Raw genomic sequence first — 18,333 nt, 5'->3', positions numbered from 1 at the left:
GACCACGTCGCGGGTCTCCGCGAGCCGTCGGCCACGTGGCGACGACTCCCAGCGCGCCGTCTGCCAGTGGTGCGCGCGAGCGGGGAAGCGGGATGCCAGCTCACGCGACGTGCCGCGGAACGTCCGAGAGAGCGGAACGCGAGCTGTCCAGATAATGAATAAATTAACGGACAGAGACACAGTCGCTTGTCGTCGACCTGTATTATTACACATGGACAGTATATCGCATTGTGGTTAGGATACGGGATCAATAATTCACGTACGTATGTTGAAATAGTTTCACACCGTACGTAGCCAACTATTAAAATCGATACGAACTAGAGGCCGACCAAAACTGAATTTATGGTTTCAGCCGAAACCGAAACCAGATCAAAAGTATAAAATTGACTTTCGGCCGAAACGGAATTCGAAACCAAAAGTTTAACTACACTTTCAGCCGAAGCCGCAGCCGAAACCGAAAGTTTAACTACACTTTCGACTGAGACCAAAAGAGAAAGGTATATAAACGAAGTTACCGAACACAAGATTTATTAAATACTAGCGGTAAGTACCCGGTGTTGCCCAGGTGAAAAAGGCAGACACACATGTAAACTTACACACAGACATCGACTCACACCCATAGAAACACATCGACTTAGATGCACACACACATATGGTTAAGCGCAGGATGGATCGTTAGCTGGCCAGCCTAAATGTTTGTAACCAGCGAAATGTTCCATTAGGGGGGTGCACGTTTTACAAGCGTAGAGGAAGGGAGGGAATTACCATGGCCGAGAAGACCTGGAGCTTCATGCGGAGCGAGAGACCAGGTAGCGTCCATACAGCATAACGCAGCCAATGAAAAGATAATGGCGCCCGACTGATTTGGAGTGAGACCTCTGCTGTCAAACCGGAGCCGGTCATGAACACACTGGCCAGGTATGGGAATCTCGGCAATCTCTCCACAACTGCCGCATCACCAATTGTGAGTTGTGGGGCTGGATTGTTCGATGGTATAAAATACCCAGGCAGGTGCTTAGTTTTGGTGGGGCTGATGGTGAGGCCCCACCTCTTAGTGGCAAGCTCCAGGTTCAGCAGCAGTGAGCAGCAATCACCAGAGCATCGGCATAATAACATGGTTGAGCAATAGGGAGGCATCCCTTGACCGCACCCGGGCATCGATCAGCCTCCCATTGTATCTGTACCATATGGTAATTCCACCGGTATAGCCATTGAATACCATCATGAAGGTCCTAAGGATCGTGAGCAAAGGGTGAGGGACTCCGAAAGCATGAAGAACAACCCAGAGGCCAGGCCTACTGATGTATCATAGGCCTTGACCAGGTCAATAAAGCGCATACATTCACTCACACGCACACATGGACCTACAGACACGCAAAGAAATGGACTCACATGGAGCCACGCACACAAAGCGACTAACACACACGCACATGGACTGAGACACACACACATATCGACTCCCACACAAACACATCGATTTACACACACATATATGGACTCACACACACATAGACATCCACTTGACATACACACGTGGAGTTACACACACATATCGACGTACACACATACAGCGACTCACACATACACATACACACCGACTCACACACAGACATACGTGGACTGACACACACACACATTGACGTAAACACACATATGTACTTACACACACACACATATGGACTAAGACACACACACATGGACTGACACACACATACATATGGACTCACACACGCATAGACATCCACTTTAGATGCACACACATGGAGTTACACACACATATATGGACGTACACACATACAGCGACTCAGACACACACACATGGAATCACACGCAGACATACGTGGACTAGCACACACATTGACATAAACACACATGTACTTACACACACATGGACTTACACACACATAGACTGACACACACATATCGACTCACACACACGCACTGACTTACACACACACATCTAGTGACACACACACATGTATGGACTTACACACACACATATGGACTGACACACACATACACATCGACTGACACACAGACACACAAATGCACATTGACTTACACACTCAGATGGAGGCATGAACACACATCGACTAACACACACACATGGACTAACACACACACAGCCACTGATACACACACAAATGGACTGACACGCACACTTGGACTGATACACACACAAACTCTTGGACGTACACACACACACACATCGGGCGTTGTCCGTTCAAAAAAGACAGACACCCACATGGGTGTCAAAGACACGCATGGCTCTACACGCACAAACATATGGACTCAAAGACACACACGTGGACTCACACACACACATCGATGGGCACAACAATCCCCGATGATGGCACAGCTATCAGTATCGCAGTACTACGTATGAGTAAATAGCGTGACGTGAGCGATGGAAACAATAGAAATGCATTTAAGAAATAAGCAGAAATAAGTGTAAATGAAAGATAAACAATGAACCAGAGTTGGTATGTGCACACAAGATAAATATAGTAATATCTGACAACGTATTTGTTTCATAATATTAAGCAATGAAGCAGATTTTTTATCAGCACACAAACATTATTATTGTAATGTTTGTAAACTAATGTGTTTAACAAGGAACTTTGTACTTACCATAGGCGTGTTGAGGCCTTTGCCATGCGTAGCCCCCGTCCTGGCCTACATTGGCGAGGCGGCGGAGTTGGCACGTTGCCAGGCTAGGGCCTGGGCCGCTACCACCCCCCCTGCATCCCCTGCCCGTGCAAGCATAATGTTATGTAAGCAGTAAAATATTATTATGTAGGGAGTCTGTAGTATAAAGCGGACGCATCGTGTTGGGATGGGGGGCGACCAGGACATGACACTGTGAAGAAATATCTGCAGAGTTACGTATGTACGTCTTGCCTGTAAAACGCGTAAAAGGAAATGTCCCCCGTGAGCTCGTGCGAACGTGCATCACTTTGCAGGGTCCACCCCCCCCCCCCCCCACGCAATTGGCGTCAGTTGGTACGGTCGATGTCGAGCAATAAGTAAATAATTAATAATAGAAACAGCACAAATGTGTTAATTAAACTACTTTAAAGTTTACGGATGGGAAAACGGAATAGCCTATTCCCACCGCGGGGCTAAGGGCGTGCCGTCTGGCAAATTTTTTTTCTACGTGAAGGCCACCGTTCGAGAGCCAAATTTCCTGCAAGCGCGCGCGCGGATACTTTTATATATAAGAAAAGAAGACTAGCGGTAAGTACCCGGCGTTGCTCGGTCGAAAAAGGCAGACACACACATGAACTTACACACAGACATTGACCCACACATATAGAAACACATCGACTTAGACGCACACACACACATATATGGTTAAACCCAGGATGGATCGTTAGCCGGCCAGTCTAAATGTTTCTAACCGGCGAAGATGTTCCATTAGGGGGGTGCACGTTTCACAAGCGTAGAGAAGGGAGGGAATTACCATATTCTTAGGTTTTTTCGGTAAAGTCACGTAGGTAAAAACATTAAAAAGTAAAATAAAATAAAAAATCACGACGTTTCGGAGGCAACACAAGCCTCCGTCTTCAGGTGGAACCGTCACAGCCACGACAGCTGTATCAACTGTCGTGGCTGTGACGGAAGCTTGTGTTGCCTCCGAAATTTAAAATAATTTAAATTAATTTAAATTTAAATTAATAAAAGTAAAATAAAGTAGGAATCGCGACGTTTCGGAGGCAACACAAGCTTCCGTCACAGCCACGACAGCTGATACAGCTGTCGTGGCTGTGACGGTTCCACCTGAAGACGGAGGCTTGTGTTGCCTCCGAAACGTCGTGATTTTTTATTTTATTTTACTTTTTAATGTTTTTACCTACGTGACTTTACCGAAAAAACCTAAGAATATGAATCATTGCAGTCACGAAAGCTTCAAATCTAGAGGGAATTACCATGGCCGAGAAGACCTGGAGCTTCATGCGGAGCGAGAGACCAGGTAGCTTCCACATAGCGTAACGCAGCCGATGAAAAGATAATGGCGCTCGACTGACTCGGAGTGAGACCTCTGCTGTTAAACCAGAGCCGGTCATGAGCACACTGGCCAGGTATGGGAATCTTGGCAATCTCTCCACAACTGCTGCATCACCAATTGTGAGTTGTGGGGGTGGATTGTTCGATGGTACAAAAAACCCAGGCAGGTGCTTAGTTTTGGTGGGGCTGATGGTAAGGCCCCACCTCATAGTGGCAAGCTCCAGGTTCAGTAGCAGTGAGCAGCAATGACCAGAGCATCGGCATACATAACATGGTTGAGCAATAGGGAGGCATCCCTTGACCGCGCCCGGGCATCGATCAGCCCCCCATTGTATCTGTACTATATGGTAATTCCTCGGGCAAAGCCATTGAAGGCTTCACGAACTACGTGGTCAAAAGATATGTTAAATAATGTGGGAGCCAGAGGACATCCCTGTCACACCCCAAGGTGTGCAGGGAATGGCTCTGACTGACGGCCACGTAGTTTGACGCGGGGCCGTTCACCAGCATGAAGGTCCTTAAGGATCGTGAGCAAAGGGTGAGGGACTCCGAAAGCATGAAGAACAACCCAGAGGCCAGGCCTACTGATGGTATCATAGGCCTTGACCAGGTCAATAAAGCACATACATTCACTCACAAGCACACATGGACCTACAGACACGCAAAGAAATGAACTTACACTGACTCACATGGAGCCACGCACACCTAGCAACTAACACACACGGCCATGGACTGACACACATAGACATATCGACTCACACAGACAAACACATGCACTTAGACACACACACATATGAACTCACACACGCATAGACATGCACTTTAGATACACACACATGGAGTTACATACACATATATCGACGTACACACATATAGCGACTCACACATACATATCGACTCACACACAGACATACGTGGACTCATACACACATTGACGTAAACACACATGTACTTACACAAACACATATCGACTAAGACACACACATGGACTTTCACACAGATACAACAACAACAACCGTCATTCGCCACTAAGTGGTGGTGACGTCACCACGACGCTTGTGCCAGGCCATGTGCATCTTGAGGCCACGTGAAGTGTCGAACGCCCGCTGGCAGGAGGTCACGGGGCAGACCCAGGTGCCACGGGTCGACTGACCGAGATGACCGAGATGACCGCACATACATACATAGACTGACACACACATTGCCCTACACACACATAGACATATGGACTGTGACACACAGACATCTACTTTAGATACACACACATGGATTAACACACACACATCGACTGACACACATTGACACACAAATGCACATTGACTTCCCCACTAAAATGGAGCCATGCCCACACATCGACTCACACGCATTCACTGAGACACACACACATCGAGTGAAACACACACGTATGGACTTACACACACATGTGGACTAACACACACAGCGACTGATACGTACACAAATGGACTGACACACACACACAAACACATGGGGCGTTGTCCGTTTGAAAAAAACAGACACACACATGGACTTACACACAGACATGGACCCACAAGCATAGACACCCATCGACTTACACGCACACAAACACATATGGACTCACACACACAGACATGGACTTTAGGGACACACATGTAGTTTCTGCACACGAACATTATAATTGTAATATTTGTAAACTTATTTCTTTAATAATAGTAAACAATAAACCACAGTTCTTAGCGAAAGATGCAATAAAATTGTACTTTACATTGGCGTGGTGACGCCTCGTCCCGTGCAGAGCCCGCGGCCTCGCCTTGATTGGCAAGCAGGAGGAGGTGAGATATTGCCAGGCTGCGGGCTGGGCCGCTACCCCTGCCCCACCGCCCACCATCCCCCCGCCCGAGGCAGAATAATACTATGTAAGCGCTTTAATAATACTAAAGTAATATCTAAGGACTTTATACCAGTAACTGCACGCATTGGGGTGGGGGGGAAGAGAACATCACACTGTGAAAAGAAATCGGCAGCGTGATGTGTATATTTATTCCATGTTAAACGCCTAAAATAAAATGTCCCCCGTGAGCTGGAGCGAACGCGCATCACTTGGCAGGGTCCGCCAACCCAGGCAATTGTCGTGAGTTGCTACGGTCGATGTCGCGCAATAAGTAAATAATAAAAATAAGAATGCCACTAATTCGTGGCATTCTTATTTTTATTCAAATTAGTGTTTTGAATGTGCGAGAAACCCAAACACAACCCTGCAGCAGCTCTTTTCGTTTCAGACCGTTGAGGACACCTGCGGTGCCCATGGAGGCCACCTGCTTTGAGTGGCGAGTCCCTGCGGTGTACCGTGCCAGGCTCATTATTCGTGGCCAATGTTTTGGACAAACTTCGTGAACCCTGTAGACCTGTTTGAAACCGGACTGAAGAACGGAAGTGAGGTTGGAGGGACTTTTTTTACTGAAACTCCGACGTCCTTTCTGGACTGTCTGGACGAGCTTATTAGGTGAGTTAAACTTTGTTAGGAGACAACATACGTTATTTATGCATGACGGTGGGGCTCGTGAGTTTGTGTAATTGAAGGGTAGCTGTTGTTGTATTTATGCCCCTTTTTCCAAATTCATATTAAGAATAATTCGCAAATATTTTTTTTTTATTAATAATAGGAAAAATATATATATGAAAACAGATACCCCAAAAACTCTCAACTCTACCCCTCACAAGCCACACAAAGCATCTGGAGGTCGTAAAATGCCATTAAACAACAAACTTCGAGGCAAAGAGAGGTTAGAGAATATCTGGAAATCTCCAGATTGACAAAGGGCCTATATGACCCCGACCTTCCCAAAACATTCTGGACATTCACAATAAATATGCAGGGCCAGAGAAAAACACACACGCTCAGAGCAGAGACAAACAACGTTACAACTCGCGTTTTCTTTAACGGTTTTCTTTAACGGTAAAAGTTTTAAACTCAGCAAAAAGAACAAATCAACGTGATAAGACTGCAATCTATTAGTGGCTTTATTATTACTTATTTTACTTCATCCTTATACAACTCATATATATTATTTTGTATTGTATCTGTCTATCTATGCAACTTCACCAAATGAATCAAATACCGATGGTCGGTGTCGTTTCTCGCAGAACGAAGTGACAATGTGTGGTTAAGTGCGAGTAAAGCTTGCGAAATTCCAGCTATCACTCTCGTGAAAGAGCCTGAGCCAGCGCAGCCCTGAAATGAGGGCGGGAGAGGCATCAGCGGGTGCCCGTTTGAAGCTGTCAGCTGCACGCCAAAGGCGAAAGCAAGGAGAGAGAACGGAGCAGTGGAAATGGCCTGGACCATCCGCCCGTGAGGAAGAGGAGAGCGCCATCGAATGCGCCGTGTGTTCGACCACACATCGACCAGCACCAGCTGGGAACCAAGACATCCAGCAGCGGATGAGCTGCGCGCGCTATCCGACGACGGAATCATCGCGCACCACGACGAGCGTCGTGCCGACTCGTCATCCAGCTGCGGACAAACAGCTGCAAACGGCCATAGAGCACGGGAGCCAGCCCGCCAGCGCACGAGTGAACGAGCGCCGCCGAGCAGCGGGCGCCACCGAGCGTCGAGCGACCGAGCCTCTTCAAGGACAACATCGTGCCGACGCAGCTCATCTAGCTGCGGAGAGAGAAAGCCGGCGACTCACTGCAACCACGCCCGAGCGAGAGGGATATTCTCCGAAGCCGTTTGTATGACACGCCCACCCTCACACACTCACTGCTCCGCAGGGAACAAACAAAATTTTGGTACAAGGAATGCCCAACCTTGGCGTCTACTTTACGCGAAGAATTGATCAAAGAAGACACATGCACACAACACGCATATCGGGACGAATAAGATTGTTCCAAAAAGTTATCTTTGTGTTTCGGAAAGGGTCGCCATTCCAAGGTGGTGCGTTAAATATCAACTGATTGTGAAAAGCAGTTTCTGCCCGTCGAGTTACATGAATACGATTGTTAGAAGTATTTTAGTCATTCGTTTTCGCTAATTGCATAATCTTCACAATGAATCAATTGACATATACTTTACCTTCGGGATGTAATAATATGCTTATCGCCTTTCATATGAATATCGTTGCATGCCTGTTTTAAGAACTCTCCCTATCGTCGTCTATGCTCGTGTCACGCGGTGGAATTAATTATATGTCCGGTGGCCAAAGTGAAACAACGCAATCATTGATGGTTAAAGGTACTGCTCAATGAGGGAAGTTTCCCCGATGGTACCGGGGAGAATTTCAAGCATGAGAGTTCGCATATTAGAGTGTCATGTTTTTGTTTAGAATTAAAATTGCTTAAAATAAGTGTTTGAGTGGTTCTTTCCTAAGTTCATGCGTAACTATCTTATTTTTTGAGAACTGTATCCTGCGTTGAGATATTAATTTTGAGACCTAACATAACACACTAAGATATAATCAATAAATGTTTAAGAAAGAATAATTGTTTTATCCCGATTGATACAACTCTGGGCAGCGAAGCTAAGCCCAATAATCATAACTGCTCACATTAACATAATCGCAAACATTTGCATAAATTAATACAAGTATATCTACATAAATTAGCATATTTTCCGGGATTTATGCATTTTTCGAATCTTCATTTCAGTCTTATTATTTTTATCAAAATTTCATAACCCGACATATACAACACTGTTGCTTGTGAGAGTATCTGTGTGGACAACAACAGGGAATTTGCATAGGTCCAAGATGGACCAACCTTCACAGAAGTGTGTTGACATGTGCTGAGTTGACAAAGGGTTAGTTGAGATGAGGTGATTTGGGATAAGGTGAGCTGACTCTTTATCTAGCCATCTCTTGCGCCGAGACATCCCTACCCGGTCACAAGTCAACACATTACAGGGTGTTCCTCATGATATGCAAATCAAACTGAAAGACTTTGTACTTTAACCTGCCTCACATTTTGGTGGCTTGTTTCTGGTTTAGTGTCTCAGATGTCGCCAGAGACTGCATGAGCTACAGCCAGAGACTGCGTGAGCTATAGCTAAATACTGCCGGAGCTACAGCCAGTCTGCCGGAGTGACTGGCAGAGATTGTGTGAGCTCCAGCAAGCTACTGCCTGAGCTCCAGCCAGTGCCCCTTCTCTGAGTGGAGCCACGGGGCCATGGCGAGTGCGGCTCCCAGCGGTCGCGAGGCTCCAGGGGAGTTGACCTGCCCCATCTGCCTGGACGCCTTCCGCTGCCCCTGCACGCTCAGCTGCGGCCACTCATTCTGTCTCAAGTGCGTGGAGGGCGCCTGGGATGCGGCCGAGTCCTTCTCCTGCCCACAGTGCCGAGTGACCTTCCCTCAGAGGCCCAAGCTGAACAAGAGCGTGACGCTTACCAACCTCATCAAGCAGCTGCAAGTGGCTGAGCCCATAGCTACCGATGCTGCTGCTTCTGCTGTTTGCTGCGATTATTGCAGGAAGCTCGCAGTGAAGACTTGCCTCAAGTGTGAGACGTCGTTCTGTATGACCCACGTCGCGCCCCACCAGAAATTGACAAAATTTAGTGACCACGTCCTTGTGTCGCCCGGTGTGAACTTGGAGAATCGACGGTGTATGGAGCACAGAGACGAGTACCGCTTCTACTGCGTTAACGATGGACGCCTCGTCTGCAGGGACTGCACCATCACTGTAGATCATCGAGGGCACGAGCTCGTCACTCTGAAGGTGGAGCACGACAAACGAATGGTGAGGAGGAGGTTCTAACGGTCACCGAGTAGTACCCACAATACCGCAGCATCAGCTGATGAACTTTGTCAACAGCAACATCTAAAAATAATGAAACCACAGCAAGTGGCTCAGACTAATTTTAAAGTGGATTTAATATTTTACATGCCCGTCAATTTATTTTTCAAACGAGTGTTTGAAGGGTAGATTCATAGTACAGTCGACCCTTCTGCATCGCGACTTTCCCCATCGTGGTTTCGATACATCGCGGGGTCAGCATAAGAAATAAAAGGGTAATTTTTCGGGAGTTTTGGGGAATTTTGCGAAATCTGCAGACGACACGCAAAAAGTTTAGAAACTCAAATGCATAAATTATATGTACAGTACTGTATAATATTCATGTATTTAATATTTTAACTAGCTTGTTTGCCCGTCCAACAACGGGTGTATATTGCAGTAAATCTGAAATATTCAATAAAAAAATTGTTCAGCTCATGATTATTGATGGGGGGGGGGGGGTGAAGTTTGCCCCATATGGAGAGGCGTAACCCGCTAACGGTTATTGGGGAGGGGTCCGGCATGGGGAGTGACGTCACCCGCTCATGGTTATTAATGAGGGGAGGGGTGCAGCATGTGGAGGACTCCACCTGTTCATGCATATTAATGAAGGGGGAATGGCCTCATGTGGAGTGACGTCACGCGCGGGACACACATACATTCTTGGCTCATTATAGTTGTAATTACCATAAATATAAACGTATTTTTTTAAGTTAAACATTTTTTAAGTTAGTTTGCGAAAAGAACCTCGGTTCTATTCGCTGGTTTGCAGGACGCCAAGTGTGTTTACGGCAGCCTCTCACGTGATATCTCGCAGGGATCTCGCAGTGATCTTTGTATCTCGCGTTTCTCTTATGTTTTTGTACCGCTTCACTCGCCAAGGGGACCAAAACATTTTATGCTGTTTTTCCAGATTACGAGGGGCCTGTGCCCGTAACCCCCACGATGTGGAAGGGTCGACTGTATACAGGCATCAGGGTCGGGTTCGAACCCACGACCTCCTGTATCGCAGGCAAGGCAGATAACATCTTAAAACTCTGGTGCCCTGTCCACCCACTACTCAGATAGCCCCGCCCACGACTCATGTAGCCCCACCCACCATTCGGATAGCCCCACATACTACTCCAGTAGTCCTGCCCACTGCGCAGCTAGCCCCACCCACTACGCCGTTAGCCCCACCCACTACATAGGAAGCTCTGCCCACTGCTGAGGCAGCCCCACCCACTATGCAGGTAGCTTTGCCCACTGCTGAGGCAGCTCCACCCACTACTTAGGTAGCTCCACCCACTACTTAGGTAGCTCCACCCACTACTCAGGTAGCTCCACCCACTACTTAGGTAGCTCCACCCACTACTTAGGTAGCTCCACCCACTGCTCAGGTAGCCCCACCCACTACTCAGGTAGCTCTGCCCATTGCTCAGGTAATCCACCCACTACTCAGGTAGCCATACCCACTACTTAGGTAGCTTCACCCACAACCTAGGAAGCCCTGCGCACGTTTGAGCTCCTCGTGAAATCAGTTCCCTGCAGCGCTCGCTCCCCCAGCCTCCATTGCTGCACCGGGGCTACTGACCCCGTCACTGTGGATGAGTTTGCGTGGAGTTGGGGTGAGAGGGGATGCTCAGAGAGTGAGTGGAGTTTCCCCTGGTGACGTCTCTCACAGAAACAAGTGGGAGAGGAGACGCGGGCGGTGGAGGAGAAGAGGAGGGAAGTGGAAGAGTCCGTGAGGCGGATGGAGGCCGCTCGCAGGGACGTGCAGGTACCGTGTCTGGGCCTGATTCTGTGACCCTGTGACTCCACTCTGAGTAGGGTTTGTGATGGAGGACAACTCCATTCATTCACGTCGACTTCCATTGGCTCCAAACACATTGTGGGACGAAACCCACAACCGTCAGGACGAGTAAAGAGGTGGTTCTCATCTCCACTGAGAAACTCAATCAGTGGTGTAAATTCCACATTCACATATCTCCATACAACTTACCACTTCAACGTCTGTTATCTATTTTGGTCAGATGAGGTGGTACGTACCTCTTATCCACCACTCTGGTGGCAGAGTTGATGGATCACACACAGACTGTTGTACACCATCTTACTGACATCACTCAAGCTTTGGGGTGGCCAGGTGGCAGTATAGCAAGTGGTTTCATGATCCCATCTCTTCATCCATACATGTGTGTTTTTCTCACATTCAAAACATTCATTTAAAGAGGAATTGGCCTAACTTACCATTTCATTAAGGCCCTTTACAAATTTTCCTTCGCTTCGTCCTGATAGCCTTGTGCAATGAGAATGGCACAGACCCTGAATGTACTCCTGATGGTATTTGATGATTTCAATGCCTCACAGCCCCCAAATCGTGTTGTCCTGAAAATGCACAGCAGCGCTATCAGAGGAAGACTGATGCCTCAGTGCTGCAAACTCGTATCACTGTCTGGACACCTTAAGAGTTGCACTCGGGTCACACTGACCTGAATGTCATTTCACAAAGGACCAGACATTTAATGAACAGAGGTGGCATTTATTTCTCTTTGCAGGGATCCATGACAGATGAAAATGCCTCAATCTCGGTCAGATCCGCCCGCACGAGAGCAGCGTTGGATGCGGAGGAGAAGGCGGCTTTAGAGCAAGCGGAGCAGAAAGGGCGTGAGCAGCTGTCCCAGATCGAGAAGAAGATCGCTCACTACCAGCGTGAGATCAGCGAGCTCCAGGCAGCAGCCACTCGCCTGCAGGCCCTAGCGCAAGAGAGGGACTCGCTCGCGTTCCTACAGGTGAGCGATGAGTCTCCAGTGTCGCTATTGGCACATAGCCCTCTCACCAGCAGCAGAGGGAGGCTCGTGAATGTGAGCTCGCATCCACTGGGCTTGAGAACACAGCTCCACTCATGGACTCGCATCGCAGCTCCAGTGGCTGCCATTTGGAAGGCCAGCTCAGATTTTCTCATTTAAATGAATTCTCTCTCCCGTCCTTTAACAGATTCCCATTAAGTTTGTGTCATTGTGATTATAAACTAAATGTTATTGGAATTGCATCTTTAAATAAACCCTACAACAACAATGTACACGGTATTCATGATTATCATCAGCCATGATCTATCCACTGATAGATGAAGGCCTCCCCAAGCCATTGTCACATCTCATGATGCCGCGATGCAACAATCCACCAGCGCCTGCTCACGAGCCGATGTCATCTCGGCTTCTTGCTTTGTGGACCTATTCTTGGATGCGCGACCTTCAGTGTTCCTATTATGGAAGTTAAATAAATACGAGGTCTCATACGCGTATTACAGATATTCTTGTGTATTCACCACCACTTCTGTAAGATCTGCCACGTGTGCATTGACGACAGAAATTAATCTCAACACAGATCAATATCAACTGGTCTCACTCTGAAATAGTTGCCCTGCAAATCAGTGTTGGTCCTCATAGGGGTGGCGAGATGTTAACTACCTCGCCTGGATACCGGAGGTCGTGGATTTGATCTCAACCATGACGTCCCTATATATTTTGAGTTTGCATGTCTCTCTCCATGGTCTCATTGATTTTTCTCCGTGTCCTCTAGTTTTTCACACGTGCGTTTAGAGTATTGGGCTGCTGTAAATTTCTACGAGATGAACCACTTCGTGAGCTATCATTTGTGGCCAGGTCGCTTCTGAAGAGCTCTATCGCTCAGTGGGCCTGACGTGGAAAATTTTAAAATAGTAATTTATAGACTTTCAACTGGTCTCACTGAAATATTTGCCCCGTAGGTCAGTGTTGGTGATCATGGGGTCATAAGCAAAGACTTTGGAGTTTACATTCCACCCACGGTGTTGCAGTGGGAACTCCACTGATCACAAGGGATTGGAGGTAGAGACACAGTAATGCATCTCTATCTCTCCCACAGGTCCACCTGAAGGAGACGCACAGGTAAAAGACGAATATCACTCACGACTCGACACACGACAAAATGGGACTAAGTGTGGGGTGCGGGCAGTGAGACATTGACTGTGTGGGGATGCTGTGTGTAGTGAATGCTGTGTGATGGTGCCGTACGTAATCATGCTATGTGTGGTGATAGTAATTTTGTGTGGTGATGATGCTGTGTCTGGTGATGCTGTGTGGTAATTATGCTGTGTGATGATGCTGTGTGTGGTGAAGCTATGTGATGAGGCTGTGTGTGGTGAAGCTGTGTGATGAGGCTGTGTATGGTAAAGCTGTGTGATGAGGCTGTGTGTGGTGAAGCTGTGTGATGAGGCTGTGTTTTGATACTGCGCGGTGATGATGCTGTGTAATGAGGCTGTGTGTGATGATGCTGTGTGTGGTAATGCTGTGTGATTATGCTATGTGTGGTGATGCTGTGTTTTGATACCGTGCGTTGTTATTCTGTATGTGGTAATAGTAATTATGTGTGATGATGCTGTAATTGTGAGATGAGTGATGATGCTTTGTTTGATGAGTGCCTGTGAGATGGAGCTGTGATGATCCCACGTGCGATGACGCTGTGATGAGTGTCTATGTTATGGAGCTGTGATTATCCTGAGTGACGATGCTCTATGTGAGACAGTAGCCTTGTCTGTTCTGCTTTCACAGGACAGGGAGGGTAACAGCAGATCCACCCTCAGCTCCCAGTCAAGAGGACATTGCCTCACTGAAAGTCCTGGAGACAACTGGAGTCAAACTCCTGTGTGAGTTATTCAGTGTGAATCATGGGTGATGGGGCCATCTTGACAATAAAGTATCCCCGTGTGTGTGCATGAGGTCGACTCAGACTCAAATAATTACCTGGAGTTTTATAAACGTCACCACTAGGGAGACAAAGGCGGCCAGGCGTAGTTCTGGCCACCCATCCCGTCGTGTCGTGCCAACCTTCAACGGTGCTGATTTGCCCCAACAGTCTGTAAAGGCTACACAGGGGATATTTCTATGTTTACATCCTGGAACCTGATGCGGTGTGTAAACAAACTCGCCACTAGGGAGACAAAGGTGGTCAGACGTGGTGCTGCCCACCCAATAGTATGTGAAGGCTACAAGAGGATCTTAGTCTTTGTTCACATCTCATTCCAGGACCCTTCTGAACAGAGCCATGAGACTTAGTGTGGTGTTTTTGGGTAAATAATCAGCATTACGAGTCTGGGGTAATTGTGATGTTGAGATGGAGTGTGTGCCTGTGAATGTGTCTGTGCATTTATGCATGGGGGAGTGGTGGTATAGTGGTTAGCACACTGCACTACGAACCCAGTTACCTGGGCTTGATTACCAGGCATGGCTAACATCAGTGGCAGGTGATACATGATCCAGTCCTGGGCCTCTGCTAGGCAGTTTCAACCTTAAATGAGTTTCTGATGCTGATAATGGTCAAAATGATGGTGATAGTGGACGTGATGAGGATGGTGGTAATGATGCTGATGTTAGTGATAATGTGAGTGATGGAAATAGTGATAGCATTGGTGATGGTGTTGGTCGTGGTGATATCAGCGACGGTCGTGGTGATGGTAATGATGGTGACATTGGTGATATGGGTGGTGAATGTTGTGATGGTTTTGCTGATGGCGCTGATGGTAGTAGTGATGATATTGGTTATGGTGGTCATGGTAGTGATGGTGGTGATGATGGTTTTAATGGTCGTTGTGATGGTTATGATGATGCTGGTCGTGTCGGTGATTTTGGTGATAGTGATGACGATGGTGGTGATGGAAATAGTGGTAATGGTAGTGATGGTGGTGATTGTTTGTAATAGTGGTGATTATTTGTGATGGTGCTAGTGGTGGTGATGATGGTTGTGATGTCGCTTATTGCTATAGTAATGTTGTTTATGTTCAGTGTTGATGATAGTGGTGATGGTGATGTATATATTGTTGTCTACGATGATATTGATGGCGAGGAAGCTTGGTGATGTGTATGTTTGTGATGTTTTTGTTGATGGTAAAGATGGTTGGTGATAGTAATGTTGATGGTGGATGATGGTGTTCTGTTGTGATGTTGTCATCGCTGTTGTCAAAGACGGACGCTCGCCGACTCTGGACACGAACTCAGCTAATAACTACCTCCAGATCTCCTCGGATCTCAGGACGATGACGCTGAGCCCTGCCTCCCAGGGTCGCCCTGATCACCCACACCGGTTTAATAGCTGTGCACAAGCCCTGTGCTGTGAGAGCTTCTCGTCGGGCTACCGCTACTGGGAGGTGGACGTGGGGGGCGCGCGGTGGTGGCGGGTTGGAGTCGCGTACTGGACGATCCCACGGAAAGGGAGTGGTAGTACACAGCAGCTGGGAGGGAGCGACGCGTCCTGGTGTTTAGAGAAATGTTCTAACAGCTTCTCAGTGTTTCATGGTGGAGCGAAGACAGTACTGTCGGAGAGGGGGGCCCCCTCCCCCCGCAGAATCGGGCTTTACCTGCACTGGGAGGGGGGGCTCCTGGCGTTTTACTGCGCTGAATCCATGGAGGTGATCCACGAGGTTAGGAAGAGATTCTTGCAGCCTCTCTACCCTGGGATGTGTCTGGGTTATTGTAATGATCGATTGAAGATCGTGGATCTGAGTTGTGCATCTTGAGGATGAGGAGAGATAGAAACCCAAGAAAGCGAGACAGAAACCCAATAAACGGAGGAGAGGGGGGATGGTGAGGAGAGGGTGAAGTGAGGTTGAGGTAAGGTGAGGCGAGAATGGAGGAGAAAGTGAGGGAAGGTGACGGGTGAGTATGGAGGGTGATTGTGAGGGTGAAGGGTGAGGCGAGGGTGCGGAGAGGACAGGATGTGAAGGAGGGGGTAGAGAGAGGGTGAGGTGATGGGAGGGTGGGGTGAAAATTGAGGGAAGGGTGAGGTGAGCATGGAGGGGAGGGTGAGGTCCAGGTTGCGTGTGTGAGCGATGTCGCTAGTGAAGTTCAAATCGCAGTTTCGTGGGGCTGCTTCTTCTCCTGCAGTGCGCGCTTGCATCACCACGCCTCCTCATCCCTGCGATTCACCATCATCACCATCATCACCAACATCATCATCATCATCATAATCACCCCATCATCAATTTCATCACCCCATCATCATCATCACTACTATCACCACCATCATCACTATCATCACCACTGTTATCATCACCACCATCACACCGTGAACACCACCACCACCATCATAATCACCATAGTCATCACTACCACCATCATCACTATCACTGTCATCACCACCGTCAAAACTACCATCAGCATCATCACCACCACGATCAAGCTCATCACCATCAATACCACAACTAACACCACTACTATCAACACCACCATCATCAATGCCACCACCATCATTATCATCATCACTATCAGCACCCACATCACCATCACCATTCTTACCACCACAATCACAATCATCACCATAATTTCGATCATCAATATCAACACCACAAAAACTGCCATAATCATCACCATTATCACATCCACCATCACGACCATCATTACCACCATCATCGCTATCCTAACCGTGAAAACCACCATAACCATCATTCCCACCATCACCCTCATCACGACCATTACCACCATAATTATCATCATCAGCATCATCACCGCTCACATCACCATCACCATTCTTACTATAATCATCACAACCATCACCACCATCATAATCACCATCACTACCATCATTACTAACATGATCAACACTACTATTATCACCATTTCACCATTATTACCACCACTATGTTGTATATGTAATAAAGCTCGTTGAGGCGACTTCTGGAATCCGTCTTTTATTCAACTTATTACAGTTTACTTCACGCTGCTGATAGGCAGCGTGAGAGAGGGACAGATATAGAGAGACGCACCGCCACGTGGCAACTCAGAGCCCCGCTCCCGCGTGGCCCCCTTCCTCTCTTCGTTCCCGTTCTGACCACGTGCCGTTCGTCTCCACCCCTATTTAATACCTGGGTCACGTGGTACGTTTCCACCAATCCTCGTTAGCCTGTATGGAATCTTCCAGGCTCCCTCGTCAGCTCCCGGGACCACGCCCCTGACTCATCTCCTCATTGGCTGTGGCCAAAGCCAGCAGAACCAATCCTTATAGCTGTCACCTTTCCATCATGTCAGGGCCATGCCCCTAGGCTTCCCCCCATTGGCTGTAAACCAGGACCGGCAGAGCCAATCACCATGACGAGTTGTGATACGTCAGTGAGCCGGATATATCCTCATATTACATATATGTCGGGTCTTGAAATATTTATTAAAATAATAACGAAATAAATGAAGATTGGAAAAATGTGCATAAATTATGCTAATCAGGGAGGTCATCGTATTATTTTATGTAAATGTATGTGATTATACTAATGTATGCAGCTATTATAATTCGGCTTAGCTTTGTTGTCTAGGATCGTATTATCAATCGGGATAATACAATGAATTGTATGAAGTTATGCAAGTGTGATGTAATTATGCTAATTTAACCTCGGCTTCGTTGTCTAGGGTCATATTATTAATCGGGATAATACAATTATTCTCGCTTTATCATTTACCGATTATGTCTTAGTGTTTTTATGTCAGGTCTTCAAATTCAAATATCAACGCAGGATACAGTTCTTATAAGTAAGATTATTATGCATGAAGTCGGAAAGAAACCACTCAGACACTGTTAAGCAAT

At 47.3% G+C, this 18,333-nt stretch overlaps 1 protein-coding gene across 1 annotated transcript; it reads left to right on the top strand.

Moving 5' to 3' along the window:
- The first annotated feature begins 9,147 nt into the window (after window positions 1–9,147).
- On the top strand, window positions 9,148–16,279 carry LOC144952738 (E3 ubiquitin/ISG15 ligase TRIM25-like). Its single transcript, XM_078883229.1, has 6 exons — window positions 9,148–9,714; window positions 11,414–11,509; window positions 12,285–12,518; window positions 13,633–13,655; window positions 14,319–14,413; window positions 15,729–16,279. The coding sequence occupies exons 1-6, from the start codon at window positions 9,148–9,150 to the stop codon at window positions 16,277–16,279; spliced, it is 1,566 nt and encodes a 521-aa protein (XP_078739355.1).
- The last annotated feature ends 2,054 nt before the right edge of the window (window positions 16,280–18,333 follow it).

The sequence above is a fragment of the Lampetra fluviatilis genome, chromosome 69 (genome assembly GCF_964198595.1).
Source record: "Lampetra fluviatilis chromosome 69, kcLamFluv1.1, whole genome shotgun sequence".
In the NCBI taxonomy this organism is placed as follows: Eukaryota; Metazoa; Chordata; class Hyperoartia; order Petromyzontiformes; family Petromyzontidae; genus Lampetra; species Lampetra fluviatilis.
This window is presented reverse-complemented; position numbering and strand designations above follow the sequence as displayed.

Excerpts from the sequence above, each read along its gene's own strand:
- LOC144952738 (XM_078883229.1), top strand. The coding sequence starts at position 9,148 with ATGGCGAGTGCGGCTCCCAGCGGTCGCGAGGCTCCAGGGGAGTTGACC. Across the intron at positions 9,715-11,413 it reads TGGAGCACGACAAACGAATG|AAACAAGTGGGAGAGGAGAC; the intron begins GTGAGGAGGAGG and ends CGTCTCTCACAG. Across the intron at positions 14,414-15,728 it reads AACTGGAGTCAAACTCCTGT|ACGGACGCTCGCCGACTCTG; the intron begins GTGAGTTATTCA and ends CTGTTGTCAAAG.